Source organism: Chrysochloris asiatica, unplaced genomic scaffold (assembly GCF_000296735.1).
Source record: "Chrysochloris asiatica unplaced genomic scaffold, ChrAsi1.0 scaffold00031, whole genome shotgun sequence".
NCBI lineage: Eukaryota > Metazoa > Chordata > Mammalia > Afrosoricida > Chrysochloridae > Chrysochloris > Chrysochloris asiatica.
The window spans coordinates 3,650,621-3,669,084 of record NW_006408549.1 but is presented as its reverse complement, the minus strand read 5'-3'; the positions used below and the strand labels follow the sequence as shown (position 1 = coordinate 3,669,084).

Below are 18,464 nucleotides of genomic sequence, written 5' to 3'. Positions count from 1 at the left end.
TAAATTGTTGTGATTTTTAAGGGTCAGTCGAGTCAATTCTGACTCACAACGACCCTGTGTGGGGCATTCAAGGAGTGGCTGGCAGATTTGAACCACCTGTGAGATCAGCAGTACATTGATTATCTTACAGCACCACATTAGTAACATAATTATTAATTTATCAGGTAATATTTTCATTCACTTTGAGACTAGCTAAGAACAATGGTTTTCAGAAGCCATCTACTTTCAAGTAACCTGATACAGTTTTCTTTTAAATAAAAGTAATAGTGTCAGATACTGACATCGCCTTGAAGAATGTTCCATTACCTAGATCGGTAGTAATGAATATTTATGGCAGTTATAAGAGACTGTTTGGAAAGGAGAAAGTGTTACTCAGTTATTCTACATTATGACTGTAAATCCACCCCCCCCCCCCAAAGATATGGTTAGATTCTGGCTTATCATTGTGTATGATTTTACTTTGACAATTAAAAATGTTTTTAGGAAAGTTAACTGTGTATTTTAGTGTGTGGCTGTTAACCAAAAGATCCCTAGTTTAAACCCACCAGCCTTCCCCCTCCACCATGGGAAGGAAAGGCCTGACAGTCTTCTGCTCCACTCACAGTTTCACCCTAGGAAACACTATGGGGCAGTTCTACTCTCACCTGTGTTGTTGTTTGTTGTTAAGTCCCTGTCGAGTTGGTTCTGACGCATAATGATCCCTGTATAGGGTTTCCGAGGAGTAGCTGGTGAGCTTGAACTACCAATCTTGCAGCCCAGTGCATTAACCTGTAGCGCCATGTAGGGTGACTAAATCAGAACTGAATCGACAGCACACAACAGAAGCAGCATTGTATTTCAGAACTACTAACTGTATTTCAATTCTAGAAAGCAAAGCAGTATGTGTTTTTTGTCTTTTCTCGGTCTTATCTGGTTTTGGTTTTTGAATGGAATGAAAAATTTATATTCCCACTGGTTAAATCTGTGACTATATTTTCATCAGTACTGAGTTTCTGCTGTAGGAATTTCACTTGCCTGTCTTTTGGCAAACAGCAGTGGTAAAAATGTGTTCTTTTGTATCTTTAAACATAGTAATGTAATACCTTTCAGACCCATATCAATAACAACAATATCTTAAATTTGAAACATAAGTGCTATGTGATATGGCATCACTAACATAACATAGAAAACCCTAGTCCCAGATGAGATGAGATTACATCCCACATGTATGTTATATGTTATTATTTGTTGTTGTCAAGTGCCATTGAGTTGGGAATCATAGGGTTTCTGAGGAACAGCTGGTGGGCTTGAACCACCGACCTTGTGGTTCACAGTCTAGTGCTGATCCTACAGAGCTACACTGAGTCCTGTTGTTTTCTAGAACCTTTGAAACAGAGTTACAGCAACCCTGTATAGAGTTTCCAACGTGAGTTTGAACTGCCGACCTTGAGGTTAGCAGTGCAGTCGTTATTCTGCAGTGCCACACCAACTATCTTCTAGATTTAAGGGTTAGGATTTACAGGAACACATTCTTTGGGGACACAATTCAATCCATAACAATCCCTCATAGGGAAAGCAAAGCTGCTTTAGTCATATGAAACGGTCTTTTGTGGTGGTGGTGATGGATTCTTGAGGAAGACATACCACCAGGACAGCACTATGGTCTTCACAGGTGAATCAGAAGGAGCTGATCAAATTTGGGGAGAAAAATCTTTACAATCTATTTTTTTAAAATTGCTCTAATAAAAGGTGCAACTTCTGTTTTACTGCTTAAATTTTTCCTTTCACATTTGTAACCTAGAGACTTGCCCTTTGACATACAACTTCAGCAGTTAGAAACATTGGGTGCAATTATCTCCCAATTCAAAGGACATGGAGACAGGCTGCTTTTATGCTTGTGTTTTTTTTATAGTTTTCCTTAACAGTCAATTCTTAGTCACTTACTCTGATAACCTGAAATTGTTTATGCTGTTATCTTTGTCTCTCACAATTTCTAAAAGTCTGCTACTGTCTGGTGGTGTTAATGTCATCTCCTTGTAGTCTTTCAGCTGCCACTCTACTCCCCACAAGGCCCTAGTTTGACGTTCCTCTGTACTCTGAATGGAATATTAGGCTACTTTGAGAGCTTTACCATAATACATGTTGCTTAGCATATATTTGCTGATAATTAAATAATTTCCGAATTACTGACAGAATGAAAAGATTAATGAATGTTATAGCACTTAAGTTATTAGTGTCATCTTACCATTGTTGTTAAGTGCCTTTGAGTCAGTTCCAACTCATAGCAACTCTGTGTAGGGTTTCCAAGGAGCAGATGGTCGGTTTGAACTGCTGACATTGTGGTTCTCAGTCCAGTGCTGATCCTACAGCGCCATACTAGGAGTGGAGTCCTTCTTACCATAGGGTTCTGTCACATAGTTACAGTATAATTGAATGGGAGTCTTGATGTGGTGCAGCAGGATAATGCACCTGGACCACAAGCTTGGTTGGAACTGCAAGGTTGGCGGTTCAAATTCACTAGCCTCTTCTTGTAAACCTTATACAGGGTCGCTATGAGGCGAAATTGACTCAGCAGCACTTAACAATGACAGCAACAACTTTAGTTTCAAATTTTCATCATTATAGGTATCTGTAATATTATAGATGTCTTACTATGCAGATATCTATTGTTTTAATTATCTCAATGGGTTTGAATGTTCTTTAGGTTCTGTTTTGGAGACTCTTAGAAAAGTAGAGCTGACAATTCACTTTTCAGTTATTTAGCTTGAAACTGGAAGTCTCAAGTCTTCATTTGGGATCTGACGTGATTTAAGGGTACAGAGCACTTCACTTCTGGAAAGTATCCAAGGGCTTAACACCACTTAAAGTAATTGGATAGAAGTTGAATTTATTTACATATGGAAGTATTCCTTGTCAAGAACAAGAAAAAATATGTGACACCAGAGGAACACTTTGTAAATAGAATAGGAACAGTTTGTACATGACATACCAAACAAAGAAAACCCAAATGTAATTGTAACTGAAGGAGGAGAGTATTAATATGTACTCCTGTTCTTTCTCATTTAGATTAGCTGTGGTCATCATATGATCTGCTCCTGGCAAGTCTTACCATTTTCTTGGTTCCTATTTGTGGTGACATTCCATTCTTGGTTAGAATTGATGATTGGGTGATTTCCCTGTCCTCTTGTTTCGGGAAGTTCTTGCTCAATGTTCTTGGGACTTTGACTTATATTTGACCTTTTCCATCTGATGTGTTTAGTAGCTAACTATGCCTAGTCCTACTACCACTCCTTTGTACAGATCTAGGCCTGTGTAGATCACCCTTCCATAGCATCATCCATGTTGTGCTAAATTCTCATCCAACGATTGAGGTTTTGTATAATAATACAGCAAATATGTATCTGCACTTACACTTTCCATTATGAAAATTTCGTTCTGAGTATAAGAGCACACTGGTGAGTCATTTGTGATGTGTAACGACCTTACCACACATCTTTGTACAACCGGTTTCCTTTATTTATCTGGACTGTCTCACAAAGAACAATGGTATCTGACAGAGCCTAAGCCCCTGGACTACTGTTTGTGGCTGTGAGCCAGGGAGAAGGGTAAGAGGGCTAGTGACACAGGGTGGATGATATTGACTAGAGTTGTTGGGAGTCACTAGGCTGCTAATCGAAAGGTTGGTGGTTAAGTCCACCCAGAGGTATCTTGGAAGAAAGACCTGGAGAACTCCTTCTGAAAAGAATCATTCATTGAAAACCCGAGAGCACAATTCTGTTCTGACACAGGGTAATACTGAGTTAGAATCACCTGGACCACAGCTGGTTTTTCAGAGTCGTTAGGGCACAGCCAAGCATGGGAACCAGGATATGCTCTGGAGTGAGAACACATGGAACCAGGAGCCACAGCTCTGTTGTCAGAAAATGTGATGTGTTCATCAAGTGAGCAGGAATGCATAGAGGATGACTTGGTGGTACGTGACTTGCAGAGCCTGGGTAGGCATAGAAAAACAACGGGGGAAGGCACATTTACCAAAGAGGTGGCTTACAGGCTAGATGGACAAGTTAAAAAACAAACAAACTATTTGGTCATCCAGAAAATACTTCCATCAGAATGTATCTAAAGTCAGACTGATCATATTCCTTTACCGGTTTTCCTTATTTCTGATAATGACCTTGGTATTTTTACATCAAGTCACATAGACTTTGATATCTTCCATTATTGTTGTTTATAGTCAGTTTCTGTGTCTCTTAACAATTTCGCCTGTGTGTGGAAAGGCCTTCGGGTTCAAGCCCTGGTTCTCTCACACATAGGGTCTAGGACAAAGTCTCTTAACCTCTCAAAGTCACCTTAAGATGTAGATAACAAAATCTTACTTTACAAAGTTTCACAAGAATTGGTGATGTAGTGGATAAAACCCTTAACCTCCCAGCTAGGTTTTATGGCAGGAGCCTGCAGGAGGATCTATTTCACCTCCAATTTCACTTCCCCATCTCTGCCAATTTGATTTTTCTAATGATGCAGCTCTGACCATATCATTCCTCCAAAACTTCTAAGGGGTCTTCACTTACTAATAAAACAAGGGCCCTATTCTGATCGTGGTTCTCAGGACTCTACCATTTGGCCCCAGCCGATTTCTAGCTTCATCCCCTAACACTTTCCTGTACTCTGTGTTAGCCAAATTGAACTACTTGCTATTCAGTATAGGCTCCATTCCAGTGACTTCGCTCATACTTGAAATTGTTCTTTCCAATCCCAGTCCAAAACCATCACTTCAATTGCACCTCTTCATCACCCTCATGTCAGTTCCGGGCTTGAGTAAATTTTCTCTAAACGTCTGTGATTTCTTCTCTAGCTCTTGTCATGCTTTATGCTTATGTTGGTTACATGATTTATTTTTCTTAATCCTGAGTCCTGGTGAGTTCTTTCTAAGCACTTAGCAAAGGATCTGATACACTATAGGCAATTAGTGTATATATTTTGATGAGTAAGCCAGACAGGGGATAATAACAAGCTGATTAAGAGTTGACAAGTTCATTGAAACTGAAAGGGCAGGAAAACAGCTGCATCTGTAGGACTCTGGCTTAGAAGTTCTTACCAGATGCTTTACTACTAAGCCAAGAACTTTTCTATGGTTCTTGTTAAGGTGGAAAGGCACTTGAGTGCCTACTGTATGCCAGTCACCATTTTACATATATCTACCAACTTGAGCCCCAGCTAGATTACGTTCTTCTCTGCCTTAATGGTCTCCATTGGCTTCTTTTATACCTTGCATTACTATCCAAACTCCTTAACTGCTGTTGGTGCTAGTGTGCTGTGGAGTCTGTTCTGACTCATAGTGACCCTGCATAGGGTTTCCAAGGCTGTACATTTTTACGGGAGCAAAAAAACCTCATCTTTCTCCTGCAAAATGGCTGGTAGTTTCGAACTGCTGACCTTGAGGTTAGCAGCCTAACTCATAACTACTATGCTACCAGAGCTCCTTAACTCCTTAATAAATCTTATCCAAAACACCTAACCAAACCCACTGCCACTGAGTTGAGTCTAACTCATAGCAACTCTCTACTGCTCTATATCGTCCTCTTCTGCAGAGCAGCTGGTGGATTCAAATTGCCAATCTTATCTGTTAGTAGCCAAATGTTTAACCCAGTGTACCACCAGAGCTCCTATAACTAGCCTCTCTGAATCTGGCTTCTATTTTCTTAATCAGACTCACACTGCACCATTTCCTGACCTTTCCATCTTCATCACTGCTCCACTCCACGCTCTCTATTAAAACTCTGCCCACACTAGCTTATTAACGGTTGCTGTCAAGTTGACTCCCACTCATGGCAACCCCATGTGCTCCATAGAGTTTTCAATGGCTGATTTTTTTTTTTAAGTGTCGCTCTCCAGCCTCCCTTCAAGGTGCCTCTGGGTGAACCTCCAGACTTTCAGTTAGCAATCCAGCACCTTAACAGTTTGCATCTGTTGAAGACAAAGTTTGAGATTTTCTTTTTCAGCCATTAAAACCTTAGAACCTTTGTATGCTTATTTCATCTAATCTTGTTTCAGTCCTAATTCATTCACATGGCGGTTTTCAAAGATAAGCTTATAGAGGAATTAAATTCCAAGAAAATAACAATAGTTTATCAAGTAACATCTCAGCTCCAGACATGGTGGCAGTTGTGGGACCAGCTTGCACCTTCCTTTAAGCCTTTGATATGTTCTCAAGTTTTTTTCCAAATAGAGTGCTGTTATTGTGGTTATCAGAAATATGCTATGAGGGTTCTTGGACCTTTGGAGAGAAACAAAAAAGCTGGTACTTGTAATAACTCCTGTGGGAAGGGTGGTTAGGGATTGGAGAGGGATCTTTGACCCTTTTGAATCTTTCTGGATTTTTGAATTTGGATTTTTAACCATATCTTTGTAATAGCTACTTCAATTAGTAAATATGAAGGGGATTTACAAAGTTCATGGGAAAGTGGAATTAAAAGATGGTGAAATTCTCCCATGGAGTTTTTGAAGCCTATTCATATATGTGTGCTCTGGGAAACTCATATTCTCATTATTATAATTTCCCCCTGAAAAAGTGATTAAGCTGTCTTAGACAATTTGGAAAATACAGAAGAAAAGTATTTCAAATTCCATAACCCTGAAGCAACCACTAGGGACTGCCATTTGACAAAGAATTCTGGAATGGATGTTTTTGTTAAATAAATATTCTGAATCCCCTTTTGCACCTCTTCTGTAAATTGCTTATCTTCAAACACAATTTCATTTTTAAAGCTATTACTGTGAATTGAGTGAAGAGCAGATCATCAGTTTTACATTGAACAAATCATTACAATTGTTACCAGAGTCACTCTGAAGGAGTTGCCAACACCACACTGGTTATAACAAAGGAAGGACTTTATTGTGCCGACCCATGGCTCAGTGGATTCTTAGCTAGAGACTGAGCCCAGTTCATGGGGGGGGGGGGGGAGCTGCCTATATAGTATTTGGGTTACAGGGTGGCCCAAGGAAGGTGTGTAAGGCTGGTCCAGCAAGCAGGCAGGTGGGCAGTTTACAGAAGCGGAAACAAGTACGCTTTAACTTGGGGGCTTTGTTTTCTCCTGGAGAGGAGTGCCAGAAGGGGGTTAGTTGTGATAATCCTGTAGGGTTGAAGAGGTTTGTTGCTCAGCTCCTGGAATGCGGATCCTGCCCTTGGAATGAGATGTGTGCTCTGGGGGTTGGGGCCCAGTGCCTGTCTCACAATGATTACAATCCTTTTCACCACCAGCTAACAGTATTTTACACCCCCCCCCCCCCCATGGGCCTGTAGTCCTCTGCTGCTCTGTCTCTCCATGCCTTCGCCTCTGCCACCATCTCTGTTGTCACTGCTTTTCTGGCTAGGATCGCTCACTCCTCTTGTGCTTTTCCCTCTTGATCCTCCTAGGGTCCTCTCTTCCTGAAATGACAGATTAAATTCTCTCCACTTTTAGTTCCATCTCTTCTACATTTACAGGTGTGACAATTTCCTTTAGTCCTGATACCAGTTACTCACAATTGAATCTTAAAATTATATCCCCACCACCACCAGATCCATCTTTGCAAGAGGAAAACTATACATTGGGGATTCTGTCTTACCCCCTCATTCTGACACTTAAGCACCTTCATGAAAGCTTGTAAGCCAGACACTTAGTGCCTTTATAGTCCCCCAATATTGATAGCCTAAGTCTAAGTTGCCCGTTCCTAACAACCCAGTGTACTGAGGAGGCAAGCTTGATCCTTAATAAGAATTCTTTCTTTTTAGTTGGAATTTTGGGCAATTTCATCCATAAAGCAAAGTCCAGTCCATCAGGTTGTAGCAGTTTATGCTCGCTCCTTGTATCAAATGTCTTTATCTTCATCTGATTGAGTTCTCTGGTCAGCAAGCCATCCATGCTAGGTCAAATGGGCACTATCAGCAAGTTAGGAGTTCTCACATGCCTCCTCCAACTTCAGACCAGCTGCTTGCTTCACTCTTAACTCTAGCCCCCAGTGGCAAGGTCAGTTTCCTTGGAGTCCAGAGTTAACACATGTCCCTGAACTTCCTCAAACCAGTCAGCCTTTCCCCTTCTCTGTCTTATCTCAAGGCCTCCAGGTGTCTATGGAACATGGCCAAACTCAGACCATGTCTTCATCACAATTTTTATATTAAGGTATTGAGTTCTGGTGTGGCACTGTAGGATAAGCACTGGACTGCTAACAAGGTCGACAGTTTAAACCCATCAGCTGCTCCTTGGAAACCCTCTGCAGGGTTGCTGAGTTGGAATCGACTCACTGGTACTTAACAACAGCAACATGCCTTTAGTTAATGCTGTTAGTGAAAGTTGTTTTTTTCTGTGAATGAAGATTATTCATCTTTTCTTGCCATTTTGACAAGAATAAAACACAGAACCGTAGTATACATTTCTGGTGTGGTGCTGTGGGCCAGTACTGGATTGTGAATCACAAGGTAGGTGGTTCAAACCCACCAGCTGCTCCTCAAACCCTATACAAGGTCGCTGTGAGTTGGAATTGACTCAGTGGCACTTAACAGCAACAAGCACACATTTTTCTGAACCTGGAATAGAGGAGAAATAACAGCTTAACCTGTGGGCATTTGCTTCTCCATCCCCGTCAAAGTTGAGACATATATTATTTAGAAAGGACAGTTAGGAAGAATAGAAAAAATAGAAAGCAGGGTGGAATGGGCGAAAGTTTGCAGTTGGTTGTATATGGAAGATATGACCAAGGCATTTGGGATTCATCTTCATCACTTACTTATTCTGCTCCACCCCCTCCATTAAAACTCTGCCCACACTAGCTTATAACAATTGCTGTCAAGTTGGTGCCAACGCATGGTAACCCCAGGTGTATGAGTAGAATTGTGTGCCATAGAGTATGAGCAAGAGACTTTAAGAGAGGTTAGATTTTTATATTAAAATTACTTGTCTCAGATTCTCTTTTACAGGTTGCGTCTAGTCTTGGGCAATGTTCTTAGTTTAGTTTTCTCATCTATTATTACTATTATTAGTATTAAGTGCTGTCGAGTTGGTTCCAACTCACAGCAAGCCTCTCTATAGGGTTTCCTAGGCTTTAAATCTTTGGAGTATCAGAAAGCTTCATCTTTCTCCCACAGAACAACTGGTAGACTTGAACCGCTAACCTTGTGGTTCACAGTCAGTGCTTATTCTGTGGAGGTACTGTGCCTACTTTTTTATCTATAGAATGGAAATAATTAAGAACCTACTCCACAAGAATATTAATTGAGCATGTGTCAGGCCCACAGCTAGTACTAAATAAATGTTTCCCTTTTAAAATTATGAATGGTGATACTACTTTTAAAGGTAACATATTAACCTATGGCTGTTGTTGATTTCCAAGGCTGTAAATCCTTATGAAAGCAGACTGACCCCACTCCCTTTCAGTTAGCAGCTTAGAGCTCAACTGCACTAATGTAGAGTACAAAAGTAGTGGGAGGTATTACGAAAGATGATGTCCCACTTACGTGAGCCGAGTTCCGAAAATCCGGGGAAAATCTCTGCCATCGGTATCTGAAGCCAGGAATGTTCGCCTGGAATACGAAGGAGCACACGTTTGCTGTGCTACCTCCCGACTCTGCTTACTCTGCCATCAGGCGGCTGTGCAATCATTCCCTGAATTGTTTCCTCCATGGTCACAAAGTCCTGGTTGTTTGAACCTGTGATAAGTGTGTGATCATCTTAAAAAGACAATCAGTTGCTTATCTTTAGTTCTTTGGAGAGATTTGTACTCTTCTAAGCACTGTCTCGGTAGCTGCTGCCTAGGTTTGCATGTGAAGGCTGTTCACTGCCCCCATGGGCCTAGGCAAGGGGGTGAGGGCAGAGGCTCTGGCTGCACCTGAATGGCTGACACTGTTCCTGTCACAGGTGGGACAGGGTGTTGGAGAGTGTAATTTTCTGTGCTGAGGACCAGCTTATCTTAGCGGTAATTTTTATTCTCCTTCTTACTTCATTCAGATCATCAATGCTGTGGTACTGTTGATGCTCTTGAGCGCCCTGGCTGATCCAGATCAGTATCACTTTTCCAGTTCTGAACTAGGAGGGGACTTGGAGTTCATGGACGATGCCAGTAAGTACATCAGGGCACCATTGTTGACATTTTGTGGCACTTTCAAGAGTGGGGAATCTAGCTGCTTAAGTTATAAATGTGGAACCGTGCTCATTGAGCAGATACTGACTTTTCTTCCTTACAAAGCAGATCAGACATTTATGTGCCACCATGTTCTGTCTCTGTTCTAAAAATGAGAGGCTACATAAGATGGCTTCTGTTTTCCTTTATCTGCATTCACCTGCCCACCATCTAAGTTACTGCCATTCACAAACTTTGTCCTATTTGGGGCTGAGGGAGTGAATAGGGGGAGGGGAAGTGAATGGTGGGAAGGAATGTTAAAATGATGGCATTCGCTCATCAATTATTTTGTTAATTTTCAATATTTCTTTCAAGAGGTAACCATTCTCTATTCTAGAATCTATATGTTGCCGAGTATTTGGGGACTTTTGTGGCTTTTTGGGTTAATGCACAGGACTGCAAAGTCGGCTTGAACCACAAGGTCAGTGGTTCAAGCTCACCAGCCGCTCCTCAGAAATCCTATACAGGGTCGCTATGGGTCGGAACCGACTCAACGGCACTTAAAACAACAATATTAGAAACATGCACAGGGATGTGGGTCTGGGGTAAGCGGAGCTGGTACCTACCTCACTCTGTTCTAGTGATGTTTGAGAATTCGAGTTCTGCTGTGAGGGACTGAGGGAGCAAGGTCATGCGCATGGAATCCTAGGTGTCCTGTGCTGAATGACTTAAACCCAAGCTTAGGGCTGGCTGTAGCAGGGGTGAGGGGTGAGGAGCGTTTGAAAGACATACTGATATGGTGTATTTGACTCTTCAGTCGTAAAAAAGGTCTTCCATGGTTTTAAGGAAGCACAGCATCTAATAGATCTATTAAGAAGATCCCTTTTGTTGCAGAGTGAAGGATCTATTTGGGAAACTGTTGGTGTGAGCATAAGGAGCCTCGGTGGTGCTGTGGGTTAAGCATTGGATTGCTAACCACAAGGTCGTCAGCTCAAACCCACCATAGAAGGCTGAAGCTGTTTGCTGTACAGATTTATAGCTTTGGGAACTCCATGGGACAGTTCTGCTCTGTCCTGTAGGCTCTGTGACAGCAGAGGGGTGAGGTGGTGGGGGTGAACCTGGAGCACCAGGAGACTAGTTTCAGGATGTTTCTCTGCAATCCAGGTATAAGTGGTGGTGGCTGTACTGAAATGGAGAAGAATTTTAGAGGTAGAGTTGATAGAACTTACTGGACTGATATGGGCAGAATCAAAGATGCTACTATTTTTCAGCTCACATAAAAGATCTGCCCAGCTCATTAACCTGTAGTGCCACACCAGGAGGTAATGATGGTATTTATCTAAGTATACGGAGTCCTGGTGTGACACTGTGGGCTAAACACTGGGCCACAAGGTTGGCAGTTGAAATTCACCTGCCTTTCCTTGGTTTCTTATGAACCATTTCCTTGGTACTTGACAACAGCAACATGGAAAGTACTTTAAAATCTGGACCTAATTAAGTACTCAAGAAACTTAGCTGTTTTGAGTTATTGTTATTTAGAATGTCATGGTAGAAATGTGAGAGTCTGTGGCCCAGAGGAGAGGTCTGACTTGAGATACAGATTTGAGGACATCAACTTAAAAAAAAACACACACACGAGATCTTGTTGTAAAGTGCCTTCATGTTGGTTCTGACTCATAGCAACCCTGTATATGTTTCTGAGATTGTAAATCTGAGAAAAAGTCTCCAGTTTTCTCCTGTGGAGCAACTGTTGGGTTCAAATTGCTGGTCATACTTTCAGAAGTGGTATTCCTTTCTGAAGTAATTGGTGAAGTTCGTAAAGGAGGTTTTAAACGACATAACTGCATGTCTTGCCCTAAGTGTAAGTATCAGACAGTATAGTATAGACTTCACTTAGCTGCTGTCAAAGGTTTGCTGAATTTTAAGATTTTCAAATAGTAATTGTTTTGTAATGCCTGGCTATTATAATGCTGTTATAATAGGATATTAATTCTGGTGCATTTGAGATTTCTCTCACTTTATATATTGGAAGGATTGAATGAATAGTTTATAATTACTTTTAGGACTATTCTTTGATCATTTAAGTTACATACCGCTCAGACCAACTTTGTAGTTCAAACTCACTACTAGCCAACTGATCCTTGGAAACCCTATACACGTAACAACACCAGCAACAGTCTTTATAGAAGCAAATTATCAGGTGTTTCTGCATAACTGCTGGGTGGGTTGAAACCGCCAACATTTCAGTTAGTAGTCAATCATCTGTTTTCGTCACCAGGACTCCTTTATACTGTAGTTAGATACCTTATTAACATTGGTGGGAAGCAGAGTCTACATAAACTATTATTCTTTCATCTTTCTTGTAAATCTAGTATGATTCCAAAAGAAAATTGTTGTCAACCAAATTAGAAAATCAAAGAATAATAGATTGTAACATACGTGGCATGTTGTATCATATATTCATAGCTTATTTTGAGTAAAGTAGGGAGTGATGTAGTTAAGCTCTTATGGATTTAATTTGTGAAAATTTAGTGGTTTGGTAAAGAACTGTAATGGGAAGTGCCTGTACCATGCACAATACCAAGCAGCAGGTCTAACTAATTACATTACTGGTTAAAATGAACCAACACATATTTATCTTTGTACACTCACTTCCTTTGATCCTATTCGCTGGGCAGACACACCTGGAGAAGCCCAGAAAAGTAATCAAGAATTGATGCTTACTCATGCAAGAGAGCTTCAAAAAGTTTATAGAAAAATTCTCATCTGTTAATTTCATTTTTTCTATGAGCCTTTTGAATATCCCTTGGATGATCACTGATTTAGGATAAAGATACCATTGCATTCATGGACAAAGGGGTGATCTTTTCAACAAGGGGTTTTGTGTCAAATCAATAAGAGAGATAACTCACAAAAGACTATCCAGTAGCCAGAAAACATGGGTTCCTGTTGTTGTGGGGGGTTTGAGCTTACATTTTCTGTTTTACATGCCCCACCCCCAGCATCTCCAAGTCTGTTACTGTACTGTTGTTACAAATTTGACTGAAGATAAAGTACCTTTTAGAGTAAATGGTGTTTCACTAAGTACTGGAAATGTGGCCAAAAATTAGGGAAAATCTTGATCCGAGAATGACTTATGAATAGTAAACAAGATGAATTACTTAGCTAGTTTTAAGGGAAGGAAATGAAGAGAAAAGAAAAATTAGAAATAAATTATTTAAAGAAAAGGCATAGAGGTCATTCCTTTATATACTGATTTTATTCCAATGACTAATTGACTAAGTATCTGGAAACATTTGCTAATTATGCCTTTTGTGGCCTGTAGTATAGCTTTTCTTGGTATCCTTTTCAAATTAGAATTGCATTGTTAAGGGAGGAATTTAATTTGGAAAACCGTATAATGGCAATGTGCCCTGACATGAGAGGTTGGAGGAGCGGTTCTGCAAAGAGTAAGTAAGTAAGTAAAGGGTGTTCCTCTCACAGACCAGTACTATTATTAGTGGTAAAAATCCCTGTAGTATGATTAGAACGTTTTTTTTTTTAAAGATTTGCCTTTTGACATAATTAAATTGGTGAATCTTAAACCCTCAAGAATAACCCTTCAGAACCTTAAGCCCACAGAATAAGTGCTTCTGAAGCTGTAAATCTGTACGAGAGCAGAAATCCTCATCTTTCAACTACAGAGCAGCTGTTGGATTTGAACTGCTGACCTTGCGGTCACCAGCTGCTCCTTGGAAACCCTATACAGGGTCACTATGGGTTGGAATCGACTCGAAGGCACATATCAACAACAAGGCACATATGAGACTGAATTGGGAGGTTTTATTTTTAAAGTAAGGAATACAATTCTCATTAAGGTTATTTTTCTTTTAGATTATACTTAAAAGTTTATTTTTTAGTTAGAATTTGAGCAAGTTTATATTTGTTCCTTGCTGTTCATTACCGGTGAGTTGCTTCGGACTCATAGTGACCCTGTATAGGGTTTCAAAGGAGCGGTTTGTGAGCTTGAATCACCAACCTTGCAGTTCAATCTGACCTTGCAGTCCAGTGCATAGTGCCATACCAGGACCCCTTAAGATCTGTGAATTAGTCAGGATATCCTATAATGTTCTGGCTTCTATAACATGCTAAATTTTATTCTCATTTTAAAATGTGTAGAATTTAGAGGCTGGATAGATGGACAAAGAAGATAATAAACTCTTAAGCAGAGTTCCAGTTTCAGAGATGCTGCAAAATCTAATAGGCTTTACAGATAATGTTGATGCTTCTTAATGTCTAACTGCTTTTGTGGCAGCCATATTGTGGTGCTCTGTCATAGTTTCTGTCTTAGGATGTATTTTCTCCTTGTGCTTCAGTGTATAAGCACCTTGCTTCAAAAGCTTACGTTCATCCTAAAGCTGGGTATACAGAAAGGTTGGTTCTAAAACTAGAATGCTTTCTTGTAGAAATACCTGTTTTGTGTGAAAGTAGGGCCCTGGGTTAGTTTTCAAACTTTAGTACAGAAGAGTCTGTCTGAAACTTGAAGTTTTAAAGCAGAATTAGTTATTATTAAGCCTTTTGATGCAGTCTAAACAAGTTATATATTCTGAGTCCTGGGTTCATATTTGTTCAATATATGAACAGTAATATCTACTACAGAGTTTTGGCTCAGTAGAAATATAAGGCAAGCAAGTAGGTAATGTAAATTTTTTAGTAAACACTAAAAAGAAACAGGTAATATTAATTTTAGTAATCTCGTTTACTTAATTCAGTATATTCGTTTCAACTTAAAATATAAAGATATTAATGAGATTTTTAAAAAATTACTAAATCTTTGAAATCTGGAGTTTTTATATTTAAGCAAATCTCAATTTAGACTGATAATGTTTTAAATACTCTATAGTCTCACAAGTCCTGGTGTGATGCTGTAGGATAAGCACTGGACTGCTAACAGAAAGGTGCTAGTTCAAACCTCCCGTCCACTTCTTGGAAAGCCTATACGGGGTTGCTCTGAGTCTGAACTGACTCAACAGCATGTAACAACATAACCATGTGAAGGAGCCCTGATGGTACAGTGGGTTAAGCATTGGGTTGCTAACTGGTAGGTTCAGATTCACCAAACTTCTCCAAGGGAGAAATATGAGGCTGTCTACTCCTGTAACGATGGACAATCTCTGATACCTTCAGGAGCAATTATGCTCTGTCCTGTAGTAGTAGTAGTGAATAAGATACAGAAAAAATCTGTCCCTGGGTGGCACACAGGTTAAGTGTTTGGATTCTAACCATATAAGGTTGGTGGTTTGAGTCCACCAGAGCCGCCTCAAAAGAAAGGCCTGGTTGGTGAAAAAAAAAAAAAAAATCCAGCATTGAAAACTCTCTGGAGCACAGATCTCTGGCACACGGCTTCTGAATGGAGTGGATGTCAAGAAAGTGATTCACACACAAGGAGACTCGTGGACAAGTAGCCAATTGCTATGGTGTTGTAAAGAAAAACAACAGTGATATGATAGTGTCTGGTAGAGCTACATTAGCATGAGTACTAGGAAGATCTCTGTCAAGTGTTGACATTTGAGCCGAACTCTGAATCTTTAAAAAGGTGGAGCTAGCCATGTGAAAATGAGAAGCCATGTGAAAATGGGAACTACAAATAACAAAGCCCTAAAGTGGGATGATTGTGCTGTGTTCAGTGACCCAAATGGTTCAGATGGATTATAGCGAGGCTGAGAATATGGGGCAAGATGAAATGAGACACAAGAGATAGGCACGCTATAGAGCAAGGAGGACTTGGCTGCTGCTTACATTTCACTAGTAAGAAGTAGAGATTTTACTTTATTGAGCTGAGAAATCATTGGTGGCTCTAATTAGGGGCACAACCTTTTAAAATACAAGTTAAGTACCCATATGTTAAAAGAATACCTCATTTATTATCATTTATGCAGCTCAGTTTCCAGAAATAAACATGTAATACTCATCTCTTCTCTGTAAACATTTGTGTGATTTAGGGGGACATCCTAATGAGCACATGATCCCATTAACTATCATCTTCAATTCCAAAAAGAGTTTGGTGGCTTACTTAGTATGATGTTCTTGCTTATATCTGGTTCATAAACAAAAGGCCTTTAAGGAGAGGCTCAAAAAGTGTTGCTGTTAGGGAGCTGTTACTGACCATCTTTGGTGTTCTTACCGTTTCTGCAGACGTGTGCATCGCTATGGCAATTTCTCTCCTCATGATCCTGATCTGTGCAATGGCTACTTATGGCGCCTACAAGGTAAGTAACTTATCAGCAAAGTGCTGGCCCTTTCCCCAAGTCTCTCACCTACAGTGATCATGCAACTAATAATAATAGTCAATCTTGGGCTTCTGAAAGAAGGTCTGGAGTTTGAATCTTATGAATAAAGTGTGGCAATAAGGAAACCATTATTACAGTCTCAGAAATGTTCTTTGAAGCTTACTTATCTCTTTGGTATGACAGATACTATCAGTTGCTATTTAATGAGTTTCAATTAATCCATTTTTAAAATCAGATTAACTTTAATGATAGGAAAACACTTCCGTAATACTGACCACACTAATGTTCTGTTTTCTCTTATATTTAGCAACACGCTGCCTGGATCATCCCATTCTTCTGTTACCAGATATTCGATTTTGCCCTGAGCACCTTGGTTGCTGTTACTGTGCTTGTTTATCCAAACTCCATTCAGGAGTATATACGACAACTGGTAGGTGACCTTGCCAGATGACTGCCTCTCTTCCTGAGGGAAAGCTAGGTGGACACATATATTAACATGTGGATTTTTTTAACGTGTGGGTGGTGGTTGATTGCCATTCAGTTGCCCACAATTGTGGTAACCGCATGCACAATGGAATGAAACTATCCCTGGTAACCTACTGTGGAAAAGGCCAGTGTGCTCCATGGGGTTTTCATTGTTGATTCTTCAGAAGTAGATCACCAGGCCTTCCTTCCTAGTTTTAGTCTGTAAGCTCCAATGAACCCTGTTCAGCACCACAGCAATGCAACAGGTGTACATCAGCCAGGAATTAACACTTAGGTCTCCTGTATGGAACCTAGGTTTTGCCATCAATGTCTTCTGGATTTTTAACTTGCGTCTGAGTTACTGTGTAGAGATTTTTGGATTATCTTGAAAATAATTTCTTGTAATACTTTTTGGGAAAACAACTCCCTGAACTTGAGATAAGTTAATGGCAGTGATGGTAATAATAGATGTGGCTACCTGGTGTGGCGCTGTATGGTAAGCACTAGATGGTACGGTCAGTTTGTACCACAAGATCAGCCATTCAAACTCACCAGCTGCTCCTCAGAAACCCTATACAGGGTCACTCTGAGTTGGAACTGACTCAACAACCACCTAAATAGTGAGCTACTTACTATGGTCTTATTTTATAAAATAAAGTTTGTTTAGATACTGGCAAAGGATATTTTAAATGGTGAGATTGTTCTTTGGCGTTTTAAATAGTTGTATAAGCATAGGGAAAGGAGAGGGACTTTTGTGGGGTGGGGGAGATTGGATGATGAGGGGACAAGTTGAAAGGTAGAGTGGTAAAGAGAGCAATGGAGGGAGGGAGAAAATGTGGTGATCCTGTAGTTGTTCCCAGGTCAGGTAACGGGCACCTGGCAGGCCTCGTGTTGTGCTCCTTAAAAGTTTCTAGGTGAAATTTTCTCTGGTGCCGTGAAAGCACTAATGAAAGAGCCCCGGTTAAGAGCTCGTTCATTAACTGGTAGGTTAAGGTGCAAACCTACCAGCCTTGCTCAGACTCCTCATTCCCGTAAAGATTACAGGCTAGGGAACCCTATAGGGGAAGTTCTGCTCTGTCACATGGGAACATTGAGGGGTTTTATACCCGATGAGCAGGCTATCAAATTCTCTCTCAGGGCATTTTTACTGTGTATGATGATTTTTTTAAATCAGCCTGGGAGTCTGGAAGAAACTAAATCTCAGCATAGCCTGTCATTTGAGGGGCCTGGAAAGGGTGGTACTGATAAATGAGGTTTTAACACAAGCCATGTGGCAGCTTGTCACTTTTTGATTAGTACACTGTGTGCTTCATTGTGTATATTGCAGACTTAGTGGAGTATAAAGTATAATACTATGTGGAATTTCTCCTGTGAGCTGCATTGGTCATTTGTTTTGGACCTACCCGTCAGTGCTGTTGACATGTGCCGCCAAGTCGATGCCAACTCATAGTGGCCCCATGTGTGACAGGACAGAACTGTCCAGTAGGGTTTCCTAGGCTGTAATCTCTGCAGGAACAGGTTGCTAAGACTTTTTGCCCAGGGAGCAACTGTTGGGTTTGAACCGTGGACCTATCAGCGGATGTACTCTTTTTTTTTTTTTTTAAATAAATGTTTTTATTTTGGATTGAGTGAAAGTTTACAGGGCACATCATCAGC

The 18,464-nt window shown here is 40.5% G+C and overlaps 1 protein-coding gene across 1 annotated transcript in view; it reads left to right on the top strand.

The window, feature by feature from the left end:
• The window catches only part of LOC102811593 (lysosomal-associated transmembrane protein 4B-like), a 75,622-nt gene that overhangs the window by 18,611 nt on the left and 38,547 nt on the right, over window positions 1-18,464 (top strand). The window contains exons 2-4 of the mRNA XM_006859195.1: window positions 9,963-10,074; window positions 16,249-16,322; window positions 16,651-16,773. Coding sequence (XP_006859257.1) covers window positions 9,963-10,074; window positions 16,249-16,322; window positions 16,651-16,773 — 309 coding nt within the window. The remainder of the gene's footprint in view (window positions 1-9,962; window positions 10,075-16,248; window positions 16,323-16,650; window positions 16,774-18,464) is intronic.